The sequence below is a fragment of the Pogona vitticeps genome, chromosome 2, assembly GCF_051106095.1.
Source record: "Pogona vitticeps strain Pit_001003342236 chromosome 2, PviZW2.1, whole genome shotgun sequence".
Taxonomy (NCBI): domain Eukaryota; kingdom Metazoa; phylum Chordata; class Lepidosauria; order Squamata; family Agamidae; genus Pogona; species Pogona vitticeps.
Genome location: NC_135784.1, coordinates 133,793,721 through 133,819,763, shown reverse-complemented (window position 1 = coordinate 133,819,763; position 26,043 = coordinate 133,793,721). Strand labels below are relative to the sequence as shown.

At 42.9% G+C, this 26,043-nt stretch overlaps 1 protein-coding gene across 2 annotated transcripts in view; it reads right to left on the bottom strand.

The window, feature by feature from the left end:
* Positions 1-26,043, bottom strand: part of UBE2O (ubiquitin conjugating enzyme E2 O) — a 93,085-nt gene that overhangs the window by 42,204 nt on the left and 24,838 nt on the right. For both annotated transcript variants that reach the window (XM_072990480.2, XM_072990481.2), the window contains exon 2: positions 399-458. In XM_072990480.2, the coding sequence (XP_072846581.2) occupies positions 399-458 (60 nt within the window). The remainder of the gene's footprint in view (positions 1-398; positions 459-26,043) is intronic.

Sequence of the window (26,043 nt, the reverse complement as noted above, 5' to 3'; positions counted from 1 at the left end):
AGACATAAGCCGCAATGGTATAATTATATCCACTTCAGTTTTCTCACAGCTATTCTCCTTTGCTCCCACCAAAACTAAACAGAAGTGCAATCTGCTCTCTGTAGAAATCAACACCGAGCCAAAGGATCATTTGCAGACCAATGGGCCTCCAATGCTGATTCAACACGCATTTTAATGTGGCTCCTATGAACTGTAGTTTTTGCACAAGTCTGTTAAGATACTACATTAGTTCTGTGCTACAAATTATCGAAACATGGGAAACATATTTCACAATATAATAAGATTACATATAAAATCAACGACTTTCTAGATTGCAGATTCATCCCAAAGAAAATTTACTGCTACTGAAACATGAGCACTGGTTTCTTACTCCTACATATAAAAACAGCAGCACTCACACGCGAGCCCATACGCCGGACAACATCACGAGGCACCACTGACCGATCTTCAAGCTTGAGCTGTAGGGGAAGAAAAGAAAAGAATTAGGACTGACTGTAATTATGTCTTTGTAAACACTTTGCTAATGTCTATGTTATTCTTAATGACATAGATTTTATTTTTTGGGCACAAAGGCAATCCCAGAATCTACACAAATACACATACAAACAATATTTTGTGACGGATTACGAAGATGGGTTACGCTGGTACAACACCATTGTTTTTCACAATTCTACTTTGTCCTTGTGGTGACCCAACAAGAATATGGGCAGGTACTGCCACAGAGTGTCTACAACTGGAGATAACATACTGTTTCACCATCTTGCTCTATATCAGATTCCTCAGACATGCCCATTTATTTATTTATTTATTTATTTATTTATTTATTTATTTATTTATTTATTTATTTATTTATTTATTTATTTATTTATTTATTTATTTAATTTATATGCCGCCCACACTACCCAAAGGTCTCTGGGCGGCTTACAGCATTTAAAATACAATAAAGATATGTACAATTAAAATACAATTAAAATATATATAAAATTGCCATCAGACCCACAGTTAACATTATTTCAGTTAAAAGCCTTCTGGAACAGGAAGGTTTTGACCTGGCACCGAAATGTCATCAGTGTCGGCGCCAGACGAATCTCAGTCGGGAGGGCATTCCATAGTCTGGGGGCAGCTGCTGAGAAGGCCCTTTGTCTGCAAGCCATCCCTCTTAGCTCCTTGAGGGATGGCTCTTTCAAAAGGGCCCCCTGGCTAGATTTTAACTGCCGGGTAGGCTCATATGGAAGGAGGCGGTCCTTCAGGTATCCAGGGCCCAAGCCGTTTAGGGCTTTATATGTCAAAACAAGCACTTTGAATTGGGCCCGGGCAGCAACTGGTAGCCAATGTAACTTGTACAGAATCGGCTTGATATGTTCCCTGGCGGCCACACCACTCACCAGCCGCGCCGCTCGATTCTGAACCAGTTGCAGTCGCCGGACCGTCTTCAAAGGCAGCCCCACGTAAAGCGCATTGCAGTAATCTATACGGGATGTTACCAGTGCATGTGTAACTGTCATGAGACTCCGCTCGTCCAGGTAGGGCCGTAGCTGGTATAGTTTCCGCAGCTGAAGGAAGGCGCCCCTGTCCACCGAGTCCACCTGGGCTTCTAGTGTTAGACTGGGGTCCAGAAGCACCCCCAAGCTGCAGACCCTGTCCCTTAGGGGGAGTGTAACCCCATTCAGGGCAGGGAGATGGCCCTCCAGCCTGTCTGGCGAAGCACCCACTAACAGCACTTCCGTCTTGTCTGGATTGAGTTTCAATTTATTGACCCTCATCCAGTCCATTATCAGGTCCAGACACGAGTTCAGGACAGAAACTGCCTCACCTGGATTGGTGGAAAACGAGAGGTAGAGCTGAGTGTCGTCAGCATATTGCTGACTCCTCACCCCAAACCTCCTGATGACCTCTCCCAGCGGTTTCATGTAGATGTTAAACAGCATGGGGGACAGTATCGAGCCCTGAGGAACCCCATGACATGAATGCCATGGGGCAGAGCAACTGTCCCCCAGCACCACCCTCTGGACACGGTCAGCCAGGAAGGAGCGGAACCACCGTAAAACAGTGCCCCCAACTCCCAACCCAGCCAGCCTATCCAGAAGGACACCATGGTCGATGGTGTCGAAAGCCGCTGAGAGGTCCAGGAGTATCAACAGGGTCACACTCCCCCTGTCTCTCTCCCGGCAAAGGTCATCATACAGGGCGACCAAGGCAGTCTCTGTACCAAAACCCGGCCTGAAACCCGATTGAAATGGATCCAGAAAATCCGTTTCATCCAGCAGCGCCTGGAGCTGCCCAGCCACAACCCGCTCCAACACTTTGCCCAAATAAGGGAGGTTCGCTACTGGTCGGTAGTTAGCCACCAGCCTTGGGTCCAGGTTTGGCTTTTTAAGGAGTGGTCGAATTACCGCCTCTTTCAAGGTGGTAGGGACCACTCCCTCTCTCAAAGAGGCGTTCACGGCCTCCTGGACCCAGGTGCGAACCCCCCTGGCTGATCTTCTAATTAGCCAGGATGGGCAAGGGTCGAGCGGAGTTGTGGTAGAACGGACAGATCCAAGCACCCTGTCCACATCCTCAGGTCTCAATAATTGAAACTCATCCATTAATACCTGACCAAAGCACGGTGCGCTGGACACATCCTCTGATTCTGCAGTAACTGTGGAGTCTAACCCACTGCGAATCTGAGCGATTTTTTCCTCAAAATGGATGGCAAACTCATCACAGCGAGCTGATGAGCAGTCCAGGACCTCCACCGGATTTCCTGGTTGAAGAAGATCCTGGACCACCCGAAACAGCTCGGCTGGCGACATTCTGAGGAAGCAATACGGCTGGAGAAATATTGCCGTTTCGCCAGCCGTATTGCCACGAAATAGGCCCGATAATGGGCTCTAAGTCGTGTTCGGTCGGACTCCCAGCGGGATTTCCTCCACCTGCGCTCCAGCCGTCTCCCCTCTCGCTTCATAATTCTGGTTGGTGGAGAGAACAAATTCTTATATTTGCACAGACTGTAGATATGTCAAAGTACCAAGAAATATGGATCACATAAACAACAACTGGTAGGATAAGTGAAAGGGTGAAGGATTGTCTGGCCACACATGAAGTAAAAGAAAAGATTCAGGGACACCTGCACATAAAGATATACATGCTTGTTTGACATATATGTATGGTCTCTCTTCCAAGAAGGTTTTTGGGATAAAACCATCATTGCATTCTACTGTGCCAAAACTAAAGTAAAAATGAGCCAAAACATTCCAGGACATAAAAAATTTTAAGAGGCACATGTTTTAACTAATAATTATCCATTAAAAAATAGATGCCAATTATTTGCATTCACATCACTTATATAAGCTTTTGCTATTTGAAGTAAAGGCAACACTAACCATCAGAAAAAGGCCATGACTGCACTACTTAAGCTACGAGTCTCCTCTGCCACACCTGCTTGCAGTTTTTGTAAATCAATACTATGATATAATTTCTACATGCTGTATCAACATGCTTTCATGAGTACTTGCAGAAATGTGAATTTATACTCTTGAGGGTAGAAATGCTTACCCTACAATCCTGTTCATTTCTAGCATGCAGCCATTTCTTTGTATTAGGCTCCAGCTTTTTTTCTAGACAGAGAGATTTGGTATCTCTCCTCTGATACTCTTACATGTCGTCTTTGTGCTAGCCTAAAAATCTATAGCCAGAAAGGCTCCATTATCACCTTGGCACAGCAATGCTTGTCTGCAATATTTCCTTACTTTGTTTAACAATCACAACAAGGAGAGAGTATTGTTTAGCATGAGAGAAACACAAGCTATCTTATTGCATAACACCATTCAAATCTTCTTGGCAATGAAGAGATAATCAACTGCCTGGTTTTAAAGAACACAGGGAGGCATGCCAGTAAGCTTCAACATAACATATCTCCAAATTTACTACCATTAATTATATATTGTGAAGCTATGCTAGGTAAAAAGCACAAGCAGGTGTTCAATGTCAAAAGTACATTCCAACCTAGGGAAGGCTGTCTGAATTACAGATATCATGCATGGCCAGAAAGACATTCAAGTTGTAAATAAAATCAAGCCAAAACTCTTCTTAAAAGCAAAAATAACCAAATTGAGGCTATCCTGAACAGTAAAACTTGGAAAACTTGAAGGTAAGGGGGCGGGGGAGAGAAGAGATGGATTGACTTGACAAAAGAAGCCACAGCCTTGAGTCTGCAACAGTTCAGCAGGGCTGCTGATGACAGGATCTTTCGGAGGTCACTAAGTCATAGAGTTGTCATGCTACAGAAGCAACCTAAAAGCACATAACAACAAGAACAACCACAGTGTTCCTCTTGCCCATGACAAGATGAGAACAATACTATACTATGCTCAATAGTACTTACTATGACTGAGAGGTTTAGAAACAACAGTATATCATCTCTCTATTAATCACAAATACAAACCATTCACCAGAGTGACCAAGTCAAACTCTGCTCCTAAGATGGACCTGAAGCCAGGCTAAAAGGAAACCAAACAATCAATTTCAACTGAAGCTGGCTTTTGACAAGTGGGTCAAACAACTTGTCCCAGCATGAAATATTTTTGAGACTGACTTGTAGTTATTAACAGGTCCCAAGAGAGTTTCCTCAATAAGATACACAACTGCTCTTTCAAATCTGTTGGATGGTGACCCTCTTGGAAAGAAGGTACTAACAACATCTGTTCTCCAGCTTCATTAGTCACAAAGACCACTGAGCAGGCATGCTGTCTTCTTCATCCTTCCAACACTTCGGTAACACACTTCAGTTTAAACAAATAGAAAAGGTCCCTGTTGGTAAAGGCAATAAATATCCAACACAGTTAAACCAAGGCACTGAGCAAAATCCATATTGGGAGTGGGTATGGGAGGAACAGGTTACTTACTTGTAACTATGAGTCTTCAATTGGTCATCTGTGAACTCACACATGTGGATGTATCTGTGCGAACCCCATCAGAATAATTTAGAAGTCATGTTCCAACAGGTTTCATGCAATTGCAAAAACATCCACATGTATGGGTATGATTCACAGAGAGCGCAACAAAGAATTTCTGTTTCTGTACTAGTCTTGGATATGACTTACCTTAACATTCTTTTGTAACCTTTTTTGAGAGCCCCTCAAAGCTACAAAGCAATATGTAGGTATTCTAAATAAACAAATAAAAACATACTTTTTCTTTGCTGCTACTATCTATCACAGCAGGGTCTCAGCTGGATTCAGGCATATCTTTGACCAAATTTAACATGAGTTTTTCCATCCTGTTATCACTGCACCTGATTCCTAATATTAGAATACTAAGGAGATAACCCATTTTTTGCCAATGGGAGGGGATGTTTAGGCATGCTTATGTCTACTAATTGGAAGGACAGATTCTGAAGCTGAGGCTCCAATACTTTGGCCATCTCATGAGAAGAGAAGACTCCCTGCAAAAGACGCAGATGTTAGGAAAGTGTGAAGGCAGGAAGAGAAGGGGACAACAGAGGATGAGATGGTTGGACAGTGTCATCAAAGCAACCAACATGAATTTGACCCAACTCTGGGAGGCAGTGGAAGACAGGAGGGCCTGGCGTGCTCTGGTCCATGGGGTCACGAAGAGCCGGACACGACTAAACGACAACAACAAATGTCTACTAATACATTTCACTGATTAGCATTAACAGCTTTGCTGAAACAAGAACAATTTACTAAAAATATGCTCTCTGTCTGCAAATCTAAATTTCAGGACAAAAACAGTTTTGAAAGGATTTTAAATAAAGATTGTATATCAAAATTGTCATGGAAACCACTTCAAAGGTAAAAAAAAGGTAAGCAATTGAACAAGATACCACAGATAAGAGCAGCATGAAGGTATGTCAAGAGTGAAATAAATGTATAATTTAAAGGGTGTTTTACCATTATTTTACATTGTTTTCTTAATCTTGTTTAGTCAGCTACTGAAAATCCAATCTCTAGTTGTCATATATGGATCTGTGTTCACTATCAGCTTGCCATTATGGAGGATAAAGGTATCCAGATACAAACAGAATCTTAGTTCCAGCTAACATATCTTATTTTAGGTCACAGAAAACCAGCTACTTTATAGATATCTATAGCTCAATGAGTTAGGTATCTGGCTGCAGAGTCAGAGGTTGGGAGTTTGATTCCTCACTGTGCCTCCTGAGAGAAAAGCCAGCCTTTGGCAAGCTGCACAGTCCCAGGATGCCCCAGAAGAATGGTGAATAACTTCTGTGTATTCTCTATCTACCGTGTTTCCCTGAAAATAAGACAGTGTCTTATATTATTTTTTGATTCAAAAAAGCAGTAGAATTTATTTTCAGGGGATTTTTTTCATGTACAACAATCTATGTTTATTCAAATACAGTCATGTCATCTTCTGGTTGCTGCACAGTGGTGGAGGGTGAGCTTTCACTTAACTAGGGCTTATTTTTGGAGTAGGGCGTGTATTACGAGCATCCCGAAAAATCATACTAGGGCTTATTTTCAGAGAAACTGGGTATCAAACACTGGAAAGGGTTGCCGTAAGTCAGATTTGACAATGCTGTGTGCGTGCATGGACGGAAGGATGGACACACACAAATCCACAGCTTTCACATTTAATAATGGGAGCTGCTAAGTCTGCACGTACTATTCCAAGGTTGCTTTTATCCTTTCTATGATTTAAGAGAAAATAACTGCTATACATTACAACCTATGAACCAAATTGCTTTATGAGGTTCGGGGTGGAGTGGGGAACAGCTTGCCCTTTTATGGAATAAAGATGACTGCAGAGGTGGCTGATCTTTACTTTACCCCGCTTTAAAGTAACTCCTCTGAGCAAAGTCAATCAAGCTTTGACTTTTCCATAAGGAGAAATCCAGTGCTGCGTTAGCAACCATGATCCCCTCAAATAAGTGAACAAGCAATTTCAACACTAATTATTGAATAGTTTTTATTAAGCAGAATGCTCCCGCAGCTATGGTAATTTACATAAAATACAATTTTCAGCTCTTAGAAACCTAAACTTAAAATGTTAAAATAGCAACACTAGCACTAGGTGGCACTGTTACCTACTAAAAACTCACCAACTTCTTATATTAACATCCAAGAACTGGAACATACTCCTTTACTCAAAGGAGCAGCAGCACCTATAAATGGAGACTTTCCCACTAGTACAGGATTTACTGAACAGGACAGACTAGATCAGAGCTAAGAGAAATGTATTCAACTGTCCTATTAATGGATCAAAACTATCATAGGCACACCAGGGTAGGGGAAATGGGGAAAGGTGGCTGCAGAGATTCCTCTGGCCATTGGCCCATGGCTGACACTCACTATATCTTCCATTGGGCTACTAATAAACCTGGCTTCACTGCTGGCTACTGTTTCCCCCCTGCTGTAATAGTTGGCTATGAAAACAGTTAAGTAATAGGGTGCATGCAATTTTACTTGTTGATTAGCTAACCCACATGTGTCAGATTGAGAAGTGAAGACAATTTAACCTGGGCATCAGGCAAATACTCAAAGCAAGATGCAAGCTCTTTCCAAAGACAATACAGTGGTGCCTTGCTTGACGAGGATAATCCGTGCCGTTGAAATCGTTGTTAAGCGAAATCCTCGTCAAGCGAAATTAAAAAGCCCATTAGAATGCATTAGAAACTGGCTAATGTGTTCTAATGGGCGAAATACCTCATCGTAAAGCAAAGATCCTCCATAGGACAGCCATTTTCCGGTGCCTGTCTTGCGAAAAATGCCTCCTAAAAACAGCGGGGGGCCATTTTGAGAGCCAGCGGCCATTTTGAAAACCGTCAATCAGCTGTTGAAAAAACATTGTTTAGCGAAAAATCGGTTCCCGAAACAGGGAACCGATCATCGCTAAGCGAAAAACAAACCCATTCAAACATCTACAGTGGTGCCTCGCTATGCTGAAGCATCGCTGAACGGGGCAGGGATTTCCATTGGAACGCATTAAACATCGTTTAATGCGTTCCAAATAGGTCAAATACTCACCGTTCAGCGAAGCTTCAGGATGGCTGGCAGCCATTTTCGCGCCCTCGCCTCGCTTAACGAGGGCGCGAAAACGCTGCACGCGGCCATTTTGGGCCATTTCCCGGCTTCCGGCGGCCATTTTGGCCGCCGAACAGCTGATCGTCTGTGTTCGTTTTGCGAAGATCGGTAAGCGAAACGCTTACCGGTCTTCGCAAAGCGAATTTTTCCCCATTAAAAAAACGTTGAGCGATCGCATTAGCGATCCGAAAAAACGGATCGCTATGCGATTTCATCGTTATACGGTGCGCTCGTTAAGTGAGGCACCACTGTATTTATTTATTTATACCCCGCCTATCTGGTCACAAAAACATCATCGTGAAGCGGATTCATCATTAAACGGGGTAATCGTCAAGCGGGGCACGACTGTATTGGTATCTCCCATAGACAAGTGATAGTCTAAGATGAAAGTCTGAAAAGTATAATGTTAGAACATAACTTTGCTCCACTGTATCAAGCTTCCTATCCTCTCTGTCTATGGGGCAGAGTGATGTTTTTCCCTAGCTTCAGACTGTAAAGCCTCCATAATTATTAAATTGGGGCAAAGATGCTGAAACAACAACTCAACAATCCTCTTCTTGTTCTCCATGTAAATTGTCTACGTCACACAATGTTAGAGGTATCGAAGACAACTTTTACCAAGACTGTTTTGCAGTATGGTCTAAAGCCAGCAATTTGGGACTAGACATTGGTAAAAGAAAACTGCATCAAACTCTCGAGAAAACCAACTCCACAACAGGAGATTTAATATATGGTAAAGGTATAAGATCTAGGCCTAAGCATTTTTGTCCCATGTATATAGAGAGGTTACTTACCTATAACCATAGTTCTTCAAGTGGTTCTCTGTGAATCCACACAAATGGGTTTTACCGCACCTGCACAGGACTCCTCGGAATCTTTTAGAGCTGAAAAAGACGTAATTAGTAGGACGTTGCCCCATGGCATGCATGCTCCGCCTGCACAAAATACCTCAATTCAGGAATGTCCGCCGCTGTCAAGGCTCTGATCAAAACAAAGCACAAGACACCAAGTGACGGACAGCAGGGAGGATGTAAATACAAAATGCTAAGGCACAACGAACATTGAGGGAGTGGAGCATTTTTGCTCAACATCAGAAGATGGATTTGGAAACAACGTTGGAAGGATTAACAGTTGATTAACATGAAAGTCTGAAATCACCTTGGGAAGAAAGGATATATCTGGATATAACACAAGCTTGTCTGGGTAAAATTGAATACAAGGGGCATCAGCTCGAAGAGCGGACAGCTCTCTTGCTTGATGCGCAGAAGTTATAGCCACAAGGAACGAAGTCTTGATGGAAAGACGTTTGAGATGCACAGAGGCCATGGGCTCAAATGGAGGATGAGCAAGTGCATGGAGAACAACGTGGAGAGACCAATGCGGAAGTGGAGGCCGTGTAGGTGGACACAATTTCCGTAAACCTCTCAGAAATCTTTTCAAGAAAATAAACAAGAGGACTCAGATGCCACAGGCTGATACGAAACTATAGCAGAAATATAAACTTTCAACGTTGAATGAGCCAAACCTTGGTCAAACAGATAATGAAGGAACTTGACAAGGGCATCCAAGGAAACTGGAACTATGGGCAATTTCCACAATGCAGCAAATTTGGTGAAAGCGTTCCACTTATACAAATATACAGTGGTGCCCCGTTATGGGAAAACATCGTAAAACGGATCAAAAACCCCAATTCCAAATGGGCCCAAAACTCACCATTCTCCGATGTTTTCCCTTGTTCTGGCGGCCATTTTGGGTGTACCGGTGGCCATTTTGAGCGTCCTGGTGGCCATTTTGGGTGTACCGGTGCCTTTTTTGGTGTTCTGGCGGCCATCTTGGGTGTACCAGTGGCCATTTTTTTTGTTCTGGTGGCCATCTTGGGTGCTCCGGCGGCCATTTTTTGTTCCGGTGGCCATCTTGGGTGTATCAGCAGCCATTTTTTTGTTCCGGCGGCCATCTTGGGTGTACCGGCACCCATTTTTTGTGTTCCGGTGGCCATTTTGGAGCCGCAGAACAGCTGTTCCCCCATTGTAGTGCATTAGCGATGGGGAAATCCGCATCGCAATGCGGATTCATCGTTCAACGGTGCACTCGTTATACGAGGCACCACTGTAATAGAGTAGAGGGCTTCCTAGCCCTATCTAGAACTTCAGCCACAGTGGGGGAATTCACCACGCTGTAAGGTGTAGAGAGTCGGGGTTGGGATGACAAATTTGGCCTTCGTCCTGAGTCAGAAGGGACGGTTGAAGAGGTAATTCTCAGGAAGTTGATAGCCATGGCTCTGAGAGTGAACCACGATTGTCGAGACCACCATGGTGCTACTAGAATGGCATCGAAGCTCAGCTGATGGAGCTTGACTATCGTTCGCTGGATGAGAGGAATGGGCGGAAAGAGATAAAAAAGGCTGTTGCCCCTGTCCACCATGAAAGCATCGCCTAGAGAGTTCTCTCCTCTTCCTGCCCGAGAGCAGTACCTGCTGCATTTGGATTTGACCTGAGTGGTAAAGACGTTGAGACCTGGTGTTCCCCACCGACTGCAGAGACGAGAGAAAACAGTATCATCGAGGGTCCACTCATGGGTTTGGGTGATAAGATGGCTCAGATGGTCTGCAACCTTGTTCTCTGTAGCCACGTGAAGAGACACAGGAAAGACATGGTGATTATAACATCATTCCCACAGCTGAATCGCTAAATATAGAAGATTTAAAGAATGGGTGCCACCTTGTCTGTTGATATAATACAGGGTGGTCATATTGTCTGTGATGACCTGGACACCGCGGCCAGCTATGAAAAAGTGGAAAGCTCAGAAGGATTTGATGACTGCTAACAACTCTAGGTGACTGATGTGCAGCAGTTTCTCTGAGCCGGACCACAAAGCATGTATCTCGCGATGACCACAGTGTGCACCCCATCCTATCTGACTGGCATCTGTTGTGACCTGTACCATGAGCTGGAGTGGCCTGAATGGGTGGCCCACCAGGTGGTGAGGGACAAAGGTCTATCAGGTAAGTGGGCGAACTAACTCCGGGGTCACCAGAAGATGCTTGGAAGAATACTCTAGCAAAGGGTCCAACTGGGACAGGTACCAAGCCTGTAAGGGCTGCATCTTCAGTCGTGCATGTTGGAGTACAGACATAATTGAAGCCATCAGACCTAGCAGGTGCTGTGTATGGTAAGTGGTGACTGTGGTGCAATACCGAAAGGGGCGAACGGCTCACCTTAACTTAAGCATTCTTTCTGGAAGGAGAAATACCTTGACTGCGATGAAATCGTGATGCATTCCAATATAATCTGTGGTCTGAGATGGCTCGAGATGAGATTTTTTTGTAGTTGACTTGCAGGTTGAGATCTGCCAGAGTCTGAAGTACATAGGTAGAATCCCTTCAGACTGTGCTGCATGATCTTGCTACTATCAACCAATTGTCTATATATGGAAATGCTGTGCTGTTGGGCAGACGAAGATAAGCAGCCATAGGACCCATACACTTTGTGAAAGTTCCCTGAGTGATGGACAGTCCGAAGGGGAGGGCACAGAATTGGTAAGCCCTGTCCATGAAGAGGAAATGAAGATACTTGAAGTGACGTCTGTGGATGGAAATACGCATCTTGTAGATCTACGACCACAAGCCAATGGTTTGGAGAAAGAAGTGGAATAATGGATTCTAGGTTGACCATGTGAAAATGTCTCGGATAGATGTAGGTGTTGAGAAGCTGCAGGTTCAGGATGGGGTGAAGGCCTCCATTGCGTTTGGGGACTGTGAAGTAATGAGAATAAAAACCATTTAGAACATCTTGGGAAGGTACTCACTGGATAGCGTTTCTGAATGAGAAGAGAAATTTTGTTCTTTAGGGCAGGTGAGTAAGTCATACGTTGGAGACAACCGAGTGGAGGGGTGTCCGTAAACTATAACAGGTAACCGTAACGTATGGCTTGTAAGATGGAGCTGGATTGCATCACAGTACTTCAGAGCTAGATAGACTGTGTTTAGCAGACTTCTTAGAAACCGGTACTATAGGATTAAGCTCATAATAAGCTCGGTGTTGACTCCGAAAAGGAGGCAGCAACAGTGACGGAGAGGACTCAGATGGAGCGTAAGCGTAAGCGTAACAAACATGTTCTGTTCAAACTGTGGATCGAATTCGTCAAAACAGTTTTGGTGGTGATCACCATGCCGACCAGACTCATAAAGGGTCTCCATATTCAGAAAAAACATGGGATTGAGACAGACGTGGGACAAGGATTACCTCCTGATACTGAGAAGATGGGGAGATGTGGTGACACTTTGCTGCCCTCTTACACGGAGGGGACTATGAGACTGATGCTTCCGAGTTCGAGAGATGGATGACAGCCACCCGCCCGGTCGAAACAGGGTTAGAATGGGTTGAGGCCGGGCTGGATATGACATTAGCCTCAGAACGGCCATGACTTGGAGACAAGCTCGATATCAATACTGAAGCTTGAGCCTGAGTAAGAGGACCCGACTCTCCTGCTTCAGAAATGGAATCATGGTCTGGGATGTCTCTTGACGATTCCTCCAAGATGGGAGATGGGAAGGAAATGTGGACAACTGGAGGCTGATGAGCCCACTTAGCTTTCGTTTGCTTGACTCTGTCCTTATCCTTTTGTTTCTTATCAGACTGGGTCTTCCAATGAAACTGAGGAAGACTTCGACATAGAGATTGACGTTGATGCAGAGGGAGATTTTGGCTTGGAGACCTTGGTGGAGGTCCTCGGTGAGGGAGAAGTTTGAGCCAATAGAAGAGAGGGCTCAGACTGAGGCACTGGAGTAGGGGTAGGTTCCATTGTGGAACCTGGAGGACTGGAGGGTGCCAAGTGGGACCTAAGTCATTGCTGCCGAAGTTTAAGAGCTGGTTTTGTTAACTTTTTACACTCCAGACAGGAGTTAGTCTGGTGACTCTCACCCAGACAGAACAAGCAATGATTGTGGCCATCAGTAAAAGGAATTTTATTGGCACACGGCGTGCAATGCTTGAATGGGCCTGAGGAAGCCATAAAAAAAGATGGGGAAGGGAGGGGGAACAAAAAGACGAGATAACTCACAGGGAAATGTCCATAAATAAAAAACATGATTAAGTCCATGATACAAGAATCGAAAACGTTCGGCAGTTCGAAAGATCAGAAAAACCATAAGATCAGAAAATCACAAAATCGTTCCAGGAATCACTACAGGAGTCTGATTTCAGCGGCGAATTCAGGCGGGCGGAGCATGCATGCCATGGGGCAACATCCTACTAATTACGTCTTTTAAAGCTCCAGAATATTCCAAGGAGTCCTATGCAGGTGCAGTAAAAACCCATTTGTGTGCATTCAAAGAGCCGCAAAGAAGAAACGGGTATTATAAATTCACATCAAACGACTTTCATCTCCTATACTGCTGTCCATTTAGAAGCAAAAATTAACAATATGGATGATTAGTCAGCATGGTAATCATCTGCATTCTAGCTGCATCAGATGAGCAGAGGAAGGCAATCAATGGAAGGAGGTGTTTCTACTAAATACTGTTATCAGAGCTGAAAACATTGTTAAGGATGCTGCAGAACATACAGAAAATACAAGTTCCAGGATTTGATCCAATGCAGCTATTAGAGGCAGAGGCCACAGTGATATATTGATGCAAATGACACTGACTTGGCAGCAGTTCACTTTGTCTCACAATATACTGCAGAACCTGATGCAACTACCAGCCCCAAACAGATTAATGTAGATACAATTCAGACAGTTGGACACAACATGGCTGGTGCTGGAGATAAGGTAAGATATGTAAGAACACAGGTACACAAATACCATCAAAGCCAACAGTGGAGCCAGATAAAATGGTTGTGCAAATATATCAGGCAAAACCCAATGGAAAATAGTAGTAGTAGTAGTAGAACCATCATCAACAACAACAACTCCATGGACCCAGGCCTTGCTGAGGTGGAGGGGCTTGTAATCTTCAGTGAGGTTGAGAGCTATGCTAGTGATAGTGTTGAAGGACCTCCCAAGTCAAACAAATGTCAACTGAGAAGCCAGACTAACGGTGTCCACTAACCATCAATTATGATGAGAAAAAAATAAAGAGAAACCCATACCAGATTGCTTGTTGCCCAGTTCAACAAGGACCGCATCGGGTCTTACAGCTCCTGTACTTTTGGTGACAAGTGGGTTACAGGGGTGAGGAACCAGGACAGCCTGCTACAAAACTACTGAAACAATACAAAACTTCGACCCCCCGCGAAAATCAAGAAATCATGAAACATGAAGAAAACCCAACACCCTGTGGTTTTAAAAAAAGAATGATGAAAATTTAGAAAAGGAAACACCCAAATAGTGATTGTGGCATTCGCTCAGGTCATGAATATTCATATGGTATTTGCATAGACCAATGGGAGTCACGAGGTATAAGAGACTCAGCAGGAGGAGGAGTTTAGATAGGGAGTTTGAGATTAATTGGAGAGATTGAGAGGGAGATTTAGAGTTTGGGTGGGAGACCGGTAGTTGACAGGGATAAAGGAGAATGTTTGTTTAAGAGGTAACAACACTGCTTATTCTTTCAACGCCTGTAACAATAAACAATTTCTATTTGGTTCTTTTAAAATGACATATGGCTTGGACCTTGATTATTAATAATAGGTATTGTTGATGTAATCAACGGGTGGCAGCTAAGGGGCATATAGTGTGCACTCTTTGTTTGGTGAAATAAACAGGGTCCACGTGGGGATCGTGACAGTGACATAACTGAACAATGATTAATGGACCAGAGAAGGTTATTCCATCTGGAATAAAGTGTTTTCAGAACTGTAACTGCAAGAACTAGAAAAGCTGTAACAGAAAAGTGTAACTGTAACCACAAATTGCTTTTGTATTCTAATGCTTGAAATAAAGGCTTATGAAACGGTCACATGTTGCTAATAATCTCTTATGGACTAACTACACTTATTCATTTAAAAATAAGTTTATTGACGAAATTGTGACTGGTGTGTCACCAGGTTTGAACTGCAATATTTATAAGAACAAATCTTATTTTGAATATGGTAAGACAACTATTTACAATTTGTGAGAGGAAACCAGTAAGGCTATAAACAGAAGCTAAAACTGTAACAAATCCTTAAGCAGACAACATTCTATAATATTAACAGAGTCCAGCACAGGACTGATAGTGGTATACTTTCCAAAAAACAAGAAATTGTAGTTTCCACAAGGGTATCAATTTGTCCAAGCAAAAGTACACAAAACAAGATACACAGAAAAGAATATTGTGCCAAGATCTGTTTTGTGGATTACTGCCCATTTTGTCAAATGCAAAAGGCTTTTAGCGGTGCTTCTGAGAAAATTCTGATCATGCAGTAATGTATGGTAAAGTCTCACCAAAAAGCATTTACAAAACAGTTATGTCATAATAACCTGTTTCAACAAATGTATCAGATCTATTCTCTGCATTAATGAGATTTTTAAAACCAGCTAGATGGTAAGATTTGGTTCATTTTGATGATGCTGGCCAAATGACAACAGCTGGTATGCAAAAATTAGGCAACAACCTGCTATTCCATAATTATTCTAAACCACTCAAGATATATATTGATTTCGTGTTTTTCTTGACCCTCTTCTAAGAAGCTTAGAGTGGCTCTTCACCAATGACCCATGAACAGTGACTGTAACACACTTAGATTTACCCAGTGAGACTTATGATGGGCAGTGATCTGATGTCCAGTGTGCTCTGATCAGTACAAATTAATCTACAAAATAGACTTCCCTCTATACTAGCACAAAGCTTTGATCAAAGAAACATAATTCAATGTCATTGGGTCTCAAGTGGCCATTCACATGTCACCAACCTTGCGTTATTCCTGAAATACTGACATTATGAGGCAGTGACAGTATTTCATTATTTTATTAACCGCTATTTGGTTAGATGAAGATTTCAGAATTAGTGGTGCCAAAGGGATGAATTTAAAGGATAGTTCTTAGGAATGCAATTTTTTAAAAAATAACTAAAAAATTGTAAGGGAGTTTTTAAAATATGGCAAGCTCCAAAGATGGCATTTCCCTCAAAGCCAGCTGTTCCCAAGCCATGCATTTAATTTCCCTGATAAACAGCAGAGCCACTCCCATAGCACGCACTGCAGGAGAGTGTGAAAGCCACTGGGACAATGCAGTACAATTGCATCATTGCCTGGAAATCTCAGCTGCAGTTTCCATTCACTAAAACTGCTTCATCTCCCTCTGCCTAACAGTGATATATGAGCTGTGGTGAAAAGATTGGGGTTTGGGGTGGTAAGAGGCATTTTATAAGAAAAGGGATGCATCAACTAGGCTGCATTGTGTGGCTATATGGGTATACATACCAGTCTGAATGCCTTGGTTCAGCTGCCACCTGGCTTTGTATATTATAGACAGATACGGCTTACACTTTCCATTCAGTAAGAGCTCAGACTCAAACCTTTGTACAGTGTTTTTACTTCCAGTGGACAGACAGGAGTAACAAGTGAACATACTATCACAAGCTTGTCAAAGCACAGACCAAATGTGCAGCCAGCTCTTGGAGGTGTTCACTGTACAGTTCTTTTAGTTGAAAGAAAATATCCAGGAGTCCTAATGAAAACATAACTGCTTGAAGTGACAACACACTTGGAATTTGTAGTGTATGTTCCCTGGTCATGCTTCCACAGCAAGGCAAAAGGAGGAAGTATCTGAGAAAAGCTCCAGGGCATTATTCAGAGCACATTCACTCATCCCTAAAACCTTCCCACAAAACAGTGGTAGGTTACTTATGGCCCTTCAGTATTTGGTGGACCACAACTCTCATCATCCTAACCAATGCGCATGCATCTTAGGGTTGACATGAACTGCAGCCCAACAACATCTAGAATGTCACCCTTAAAAGCAAAATGGCAACACATACTTTTTTAGTTTTGCTGGATCCATAAATCACCATGTTCTATTTGTTGTTAACAACAAGAACATCATCAACAACAAAAACAACACCAACAATAATTACAGTGGTGCCTCGCTTAACGAGCGCCCCGTTTAATGATGAATCCGCATAGCGATGGAGTATTTGCGATCGCAAAATCGATCACATTGCAATGTTTTAAATGGGGGGGAATCGCTTTGCGATGATCGTGGGGAAGCACTTCCCCACAATCATCCCAAAGGCCCCGCCGAAAGAGAGCCCAGAAGCACAGCTGATGGGCGGGGGGGTTGCAAAGATCGCAGGGAAGCCAGTTTCGCAAACCCCCTGCCGACTTCGGCGCACTCTCTCTCTCTCTCCCCCCCCCCCTCGCAACTCCAGCCTGGGCAGGGAGACTGAGGCACCGCGCTGCCACCCTGGCCGTGGTGACGCGGTGCCTCAGTCTCCCTGCCTAGGCTGGACCTGCAAGGGGGGGGGAGAGAGAGCGGCGTTTGCGAAGCTGGCTTCCCCGTGATCTTTGCAAACACCCGCCCATCAGCTGTGCTTCGGGCTGGCTCTGAGAGAGCCAGCCCGAAGCACAGCTGCAAATCCCCGCCAACTTCGGCGCTCTCTCTCTCTCCCCCCCTTGCAACTCCAGCCTGGGCAGGGAGACTGAGGCACCGTGCCGCCACACTGGCCATGGCGGCGCGGTGCCTCAGTCTCCCTGCCTAGGCTGGACCTGCAAGGGATGGAGAGGCAGAGAGAGAGAGAGAGAGAGAGAGAGAGAGAGAGAGAGAGAGAGAGAGAGAGAGAGAGAGAGAGAGAGAGAGAGAGAGCCAAACTGCTGATCGGCGGTTCCAAAATGGCCGCTCACTGTGTTGCCTCGCTTTAGAGGCACCGAAAATGGCAGCCGGATGGAGGATTTTTGCTTAAAGTTGAGTTTTTTCCCCATAGGAATGCATTAACCGTGTTTTAATGCCTTCCTATGGGTTTTTTGCCCCGCATAGCGACGAATCCGTATAGCGATGATTTTTTCGGAATGGATTATCATCGCTATGCGGGGCACCACTGTATTATTATTTAAACAGATATTTGGTTTTTGATTAAAACTTGTATCGGTTATATAATACCAGTCACTGTTTTTATAATTTAGATTGACTGTGCCTGATAATTTTCAATAATACAGTGGTGCCTCGCGTGACGACGATAATCCGTTCCAATGGGGAAATACCTTGTCGTTCAGCGAAGATCGACAATAGAGAACCACCGATCAGCTGTTAAAATCCCTGTCTTGTGAAGCTTCTGTCTGGAAAACACCCATTTTGTGAAGGGAAGCCAGCCATTTTGCAAAGGGAAACCATTTTGCAGAGCCAGAAAAACAGTCGTTTAGTGAACAAACGGTTCGCGAAGCGGATTTCCCCATAGGAACCATCATTTTGTGATCGCTATAGTGATTGCAAAAAAGTCGCTGTACTGCGGTTTCGTCGTATTGTGGGGCACCACTGTAATCTTAGAAATGCAGAGCTCGAAGGAACCCTATGGATCATCAACACTGTCTATCAAGGAAGCACAGTGAGGAATTGAACTCCCAACACAGTGAGGAACTGAACTCCCACAGCCAGATGCCTAAACCAATGAGCTATCTAGCAATGATTATGTGTATCATAAAACTGGTCTAGGAGGTCTCTATTTCAAGATATTTGGCATAATTTCTGAAGTACTTCAAGCACTGGAGGACACTATAGCCTTTCTTCCGCTTGTATGCTTCTGACTGGAATCTGTTTGGTCACTGTGAGAGCAAAATGCATGGGCTCTTCTCATGTTTTTGATACCATTGCCTACCCTATAGTGGCACCACTGAAAATAACAGGAGTACAAACTACTAGAAGATGGGACACAAGAAGATTCATATATTACTCTCCCCTCCCCAGCCTTGCTTTCTTACTGTGGTTAGTGATGTCTGCATGCTATGCGCATACCATGAGACTCAGCATTTTTCTTTAAAGCAAGTATTCTGCCCTTATGGTGATCAAGGCTGGAAGTTGAAAGGTGCTACAACAGCCAACAAAATGTCAGAGAGATGAGGCTATGTAAAATTGCCAGGCAAGCTGTCAGCATTTGTTCAGGTCTCTGCTTCTCCTCCATCTTGCATACTAAGTAGCAGTAGCATGCAAACTTGAGTTTTAAAAAACTGTTTACCTTACATACATAACATGAAAAAAGCTCTATTTCTCAGATTTTAGATTTATCAGCAAATCCACACAGCCAAACATACCCGAGTTTAGAGTTGAACAGAATCTTTTAAAGTCATCAATTTAATTTTGAGAAGATAACTGCTTACAGACAACATAGTGTTGCATGTATCAGCTACCAAAGCAAATAAAACAGTACTAATCTTGCACATCTGAATGGTATTGTTTTCTCCACCTCATAATCTATGGATGCAGTATGAAAACTAATCAATAGCTATTCTATAAAATATACTTTAATCTTCCTAAAGAAGGGGCCCTTGAGCCTAAAATCCTTTAATTGGCACTAATCGATAAAGTACTTAGTACTTCTCAAGCAGCTAATAAGTGGATTTACCTGGCACCACTCTGCAATACAGATACTTGTAAATGAGAGCTACTGAGTTTTCTAGATTGGATCCTAAATCAACTGCATTTTAAAATGACTGTTTCAAATGTATTATTCTGAACTATTGCAGTGTGCTGAGGTTCGTGCAGCCTCCGACACCTGATGAAACCTGGGATGACTGCAGCTCGACTAGAGTAACTGTTGTAAGCTCCAGGGTTGGGTTGACAAGGCCTCGAACAGATTTCATTGCATCAGTGATGGGAGGTAGAGAAGTTTCCAGTGCTTGATTTTTGTGTTGCATATTTTTCTTTTCTTCAAAAAAAGTTTCATATAATTCATTAATAACAATGATTAGATGCCAATACAACTGTAGGCAAACTTAGCAATTTCAAAGTTGTCTTAGCCAGTAAAATCATTCTTATATTCTTGTGCAAAACTTAAGCAAGAACATGGATTAGCAGTGATAATAAGAAGCTGACAGCATACACCAAGATCCAGGTCTATAGAGCCTGTGTCCTGAGCACACTCCTGTACTCCAGCGAGTCCTGGACCCTTTGTGCACGGCAGGAGAGGAAGCTGAACACCTTCCATATCCGTTGCCTCCGACGGATTTTTGGTATCACCTGGCAGGACAAAGTTCCAAATAGAGTAGTCCTAGAATGAGAGGGAATTTTTAGCATGTGTACACTACTGAAACAGCGACGTCTATGTTGGCTTGGGAACCTCGAGAGAATGGCCAATGGTCAGATTCCAAAGGATCTCCTGTATGGAGAATTAGTGCAGGGAAATCGCCCCAGAAGGAGACCACAGCTGCGATACAAGGACATCTGCAAGCGGGATCTGAAGGCCTCAACGAGCGTTCAGCCTGGAGGCATGCGGTGCATCACGGCCTCTCCCAATTTGAAGAGACCCTCGCCCAGCAGGCTGAGGCAAAGAGGCAGTCACGAAAGCAGCAAAATCAGGGAGCTAGACGGGGTACAGATTGTATTTGTCCTAAATGTGGAAGGGATTGTCACTCTCGAATTGGCCTTCTCAGCCACACTAGACGCTGTTCCAAGTCCTCCATGCAGAGCACGATACCATAGTCTCTTGAGAATGAAGGATGCCTGTGATGATGATGATTTGTAGAAAGTAAATGTGAAGGTACGTATGTTTTAATGCTCTATAAACATTGTTACAACAAATATCTGTAATAACTGAAACAAATATCAAGCTATGACCTCACTGAGCAAGTGAAATCAAACAAAAATTAAAACCATTATCATTTATTTTATTTTTAACAAATACAAAATTCATACTGCCTCTCTCTCCCTTTTTTGATCTTGGGGAGCTTTTGTTCTCATAGCCACCTTCGGAGTCTCACCATAGACTCTTTAGTTAAGATTTGGCGTGGATCACCAGTATGTTTAAATTTAAAAGGCAAGGGAAATACAGACATGCTAAGGATGCCAGTGAGGAAATTACCAGTAAGAATGACTGGCCCAAGGTCACAGAGTGAACAACATGGCCAAGTGGACATGTGAACACAGCTCTTCCCAGTTCTAGCATAACACTTAATCTCTGTATCAGATATTTCAGCTCAAATACTTATGAACTGGTGGAAATAATCCAAAGTTTGTTCACACTCTATTCAGAATGCTGGAAAATCCTATACATGTCAAATTTCAAAGAGGCCCCAGTAGGGGTACGAGTACAACAGTACAGGATTGGAGCCTTGAACTACAACACTAGATACCTTAAGCATACAGTTGAGCTCAAAGCAGAGGAAACTTCTTACAGCATTACACCTGTATTACAGCAGAGTTACATTATTAAAGGTTTCCTATATTTACTGATTTTAGGGGCATAGTGTTTTAGCTTACAGGCTAACTTTTTCAAGTACCAGAATTTTCTACTCAAATCTTTCAGTATTTGGACAGAAATGTCTTTAATATTGATTCACAAGGTTTTTTTCAGCCTCAGATTGCTGAAGAGATAAACCTAAAGAACACAAGCCTGAAAGAGCAATAATTGGAAGTGAGGAGCAGTTAGGACTGGACAACCTTCTCTGAACAGGGATGATGATGTAATATCCAGTAGTACTATTTATTAATCCTCATCAGACATCAAGAAAACTGAGAAACCTATCAAATAAAATGAGCTGAGAACAGATACTTCAGCAAAATTGTAATAGCCTTCACACAAAAAATTGCAGAACTACTAATTAGAGGTGTACTCTTTCATGCTTGTAGACTACAATTCCCAGAATTCTGTGAAAATTCCAGGAAGTGCAGCCCGCAAACACAAATCTGCACATCTGTTGATTGTTGCCACACACCCACAGACAATACTGCTGAGAAGAGCTTTCAAGTTATTTACCTGCCCCATTGGCTTCTCCAGCCTTTGTTTCCTTTTGTTTGGCTTTTTTTAAAAAGGAACATAACGTAGTGTATCCTAGTAGTTCTTTGGAAGGCACCCTTTATACAGCTAAATGGGCAGTGAGACTACAACTCTCTGAAAGCTCAGCAGCAGCTTCTTTTTATTTTAAACAAATCAACAATAAAAAGCAAAGTCCAGAGAAGCCAATGCTGCAAATAATTTGAAAGCTCTTATCTAGTATAATTTCAACTCTTCCTCTCAGCCCTGCAGCAGCGCTGGAAGAAGCAGGGAGGGAAGGAATCTCCACATATAAATTTTATATGAAAAACTTCAGTGGTGACAAAGTTGTAAAGGTTGCCTTAATGACATTTGCACTTATAATGTTATCACTACTAAGGGGTCTGCCTTGTTTTGCAACAAGGAAGTCATTCCTGGTTTATGGCAGAAAAGGAACTATTGGGGAAGGTTGCCAATAAAACTTGGCCAACTTTGCTTCTTACATTGTACAAAAACACTTCCCTTCCATCCCTGGCCTGGACATGATGGCCACATGATCTGGGGAGGAAAGCTTTACAGTGGGTGTAAGGAACTTTCCTTACATCCAGTGTAAGGAACTTTCTGGTCTACCTTAGGGATTGCCAGCCACTCATTGCAAGGAAACACAAACTTTTCAGTCTCTTCTCAGATTATCCATGGGCTCAATATCCCAAGAAAGGACACCTTCATATTGTTCACTCTGAACTGACTCAAACTATACACCGATCTGCTGTACCGTACATTACAAGCAACATTAATTTCATTTGATGGGAGAACTGGTGGAAAGGACCTATTCAAGACCAAAAGAAACCAAACAAAGTATTCGGGGTTGTTCTGGGTTTTTCGGGCTCTTTGGCTGTGTTCTGAAGGTTGTTCTTCCTGACGTTTCGCCAGTCTCTGTGGCCGGCATCTTCAGAGGACAGCAACCTGTACTCTGGTGAACAAATTTGGTGAACAGACCAGAGTACAGGTTGCTGTCCTCTGAAGATGCCGGCCACAGAGACTGGCGAAACGTCAGGAAGAACAACCTTCAGAACACGGCCAAAGAGCCCGAAAAACCCAGAACAACCACTAGATCCCGGCCGTGAAAGCCTTCGCGAATATAAAGTATTTGGGCTCAGAATCAAGGTTACATTTAAAATACATATATGTTATGCCTCCTTGCAATATGGTTCCTAAATCCTACCTGATTGAGCCCTGAAAGTTGCCTCCATGAGCACCCACCAGAAAACTGTATTTAATTCTTACCCCTGCATAGTCTCTTGGAAAAATAACTAAATAAACCTTTTTCTGAGGTTGTTGCTGCAGAACGTTTCTACATGCTGCAGCACCACTAGACTTAATAGGATAAAAAATAACAATCAGCGTCATCCACCAAAGCATGTGTGTGTATATGCAAAAAACAAAGAAAAAAAAACCAAACCAAAACAAAAAAAAACACAAACACAAACACAAACAAAAACACACCCACAGACACTCACTTGAAATGTGGACTAAAGAAAGGGAAACAACTGGGTACTAAACATCAATAGGAATTCATCGCCTGGATGAACTACTTCATTAGACTACTTATGAGGTTAAAGCACAAGTGATTTTCTACAGGGACACAGCACTGCATCAAGGAGGCTTCTAAAGGTTAACCTTATCATGGGCTGAACTTTCATTTTCACAGCTGTATGAAAATGTTTTGTCACTAGGCCTCCTGCTGTCTTCTTTATTTAACCTGGAATATTGAGAAAATTAATACAGTACATTTATAATCAAGAGCATATTTTTCATGCTACGGCTATGCTCTTAAAGAAAAGTGAACAACCATTTGAATATCATTGCAAATTCTAGAACATTTCTGTCTTTAGTCTCATTCAGTGGTTCTGAACCTCAGGTAGCCTATCTGTTCTTTCTTGGACTGCAATCCCCAGAAACCCCAGCCAACACAGTTGGGTGTGACGGCTTCTGGGAATTGTATTCCAAGAACACCTGGTTTGGTTCATCTATTACCAAGATAGTATATAATATGGAAGTCAGTATACATACGACATATTTCTTCTGCATACTGATTTCCATATTACAGTATAGTAGAAATATATGCAAACTTGGATTACATGGAATAGTGACAATACATTTCTTAACTGCTAAATTCATTCGGGCTGCTGAGCTGGCATTTGAATAAAATGTGTTTACAGAGCTATTAAAGAGAAGAAACAATGTTAAGATACAAAAGTGCTTGCCCATTTGGGAAAACCTGAAGGAGTCCCAAGGCTTCTTTCCTTCCTGAAGTGGTTGTTATTCTATAGCTTCATATTCTACAGGTTCTCGTACTCAAATTTTATGATGTCTTAAGGGGAGGAATTGGTTTCTGGACTAGGATAGCAATGCAAGGATTACTTAATAACAATAATCATGTGTCATAAAGTCAATTCTAACGTATGCTGATCGTTTTCAGGGCTTCTAGTACTCCAACGTAATTTGCTACTCCTTTCTTCTGGGGGGCACGCTGGGACTCTGCAGGATGCCCAAGGCCACACAGGCTGGCTCTTCTCCCTGGAGACACTGTGGAGAATCTAAAGCAAACCTCTGGCTCTGCAACCAGATACCTACCTAATTAAACTATTTACCGGAAAGATAATAGAAGAATGATGTCTGAAGTTCAGGAAGTGTTACAAAGAAAACTGTACTATGCATTGAATAAGAATGACAAACCTTTTCTCATGGTATCTTGATGGAAGGGGGATGCCTTTCTACCTGTCACAAAGCTTTCTGCTGCAATGCTTACACTGCACAGAGAATAGATACATATTTTAGCAGAGTCTTGGGCCTACAGATCAACATACAATCACATCCATCAGCCCAATATAATTTCAAAATGCTTCAAAAGTTCCTGTCATGAACTATTACTTGACTACTGAATGTATGTTAATGGATTCCTCATAGCTTTATTCAAGGCACATTCTGCAGCAATTTCCCTGTTTCATGTAATGCCAACTCTTCTCTTTTTCCATTTACTAATGCATATTCATTTCTCATTACTCAAAAAATAAGTGATGTATATCTGAGCGACAAACAGTCATATACATGCCATATAAGATTTAGGATGTCACTTCACTGACTTTGGTTGCTTGAAACTATTGTTGGAGGATGGAAATACATAGAGAAGAGCAACATCGAACAGACACTTGCCTATGGTGCAATACCCATAACCTTAATGACCCACTCTTGCCCTCTCCTGCACTTAGATGGCCTCTAAGGCTGAAGGCAATGACAAACAAGAGCCTAGCCTGGTTGCCAATTCTGACCTTAGTAATAACAGTGAGATAGGGATCTAGATTCTCCATGCCCTGTGCTGGTATCTGTAAATGCCACCTTTGAATGGCCAGCTCCATACAGTGATTAGGTGGAATCTTCCCTGTAGTCTCCAATCAAATGGGGAGTCTGCTCTCCCACTCCCTTAGTTTATCGGAGGGGGGACCTAGAGAGCCCTAAGACTCCCCTGTCCCATTTCTATTCTATCCCTCAGTAGACCCAATGTAAGCCTAAATAAAAAGAAATCATGTGGAATATTTTCTTTTTTTCGAACAGTGAGTGAATTTACGATCACTGCATTACAACACTGTCAATTTTTCAGCTTTTCCCTCCTTCATCTATTTCCAACATGTGTTTTCTGAAATGCAATACACTCCTCCTTTTGTTTATCACAATGCTGATCTTTCTTCCTTCAGGTCAAAAGTAATGTAAAGGCAAAGGTTCCCCTTGACATTTAGTCCAGTCGTGTCTGACTCTAGGGGGCAGTGCTCATCCCCATTTCCAAGCCGTAGAGCCACGGTTTGTCCGTAGACAGTTTCCGTGGTCACATGGCCAGCGCAAATAGACACGGAATGCCGTTACCTTCCCACTGTGGTGGTACATATTTACTCGCATTTTTACATGCTTTTGAACTGCTAGGTTGGCAGGAGCTGGGACAAGTGACAGGAGCTCACTCCGTCATGTGGATTCAATCTTATGACTGCTGGTCTTATGACCTTGCAGCACAGAGGCTTCTGTGGCTTAACCTGCAGTGCCACCACGTCCCTCTCAGATCAAAAGTACCATAGTACAGTGGTGCCTTGACTTACGAACGCCCCGACCTATGAACATTTTGACACA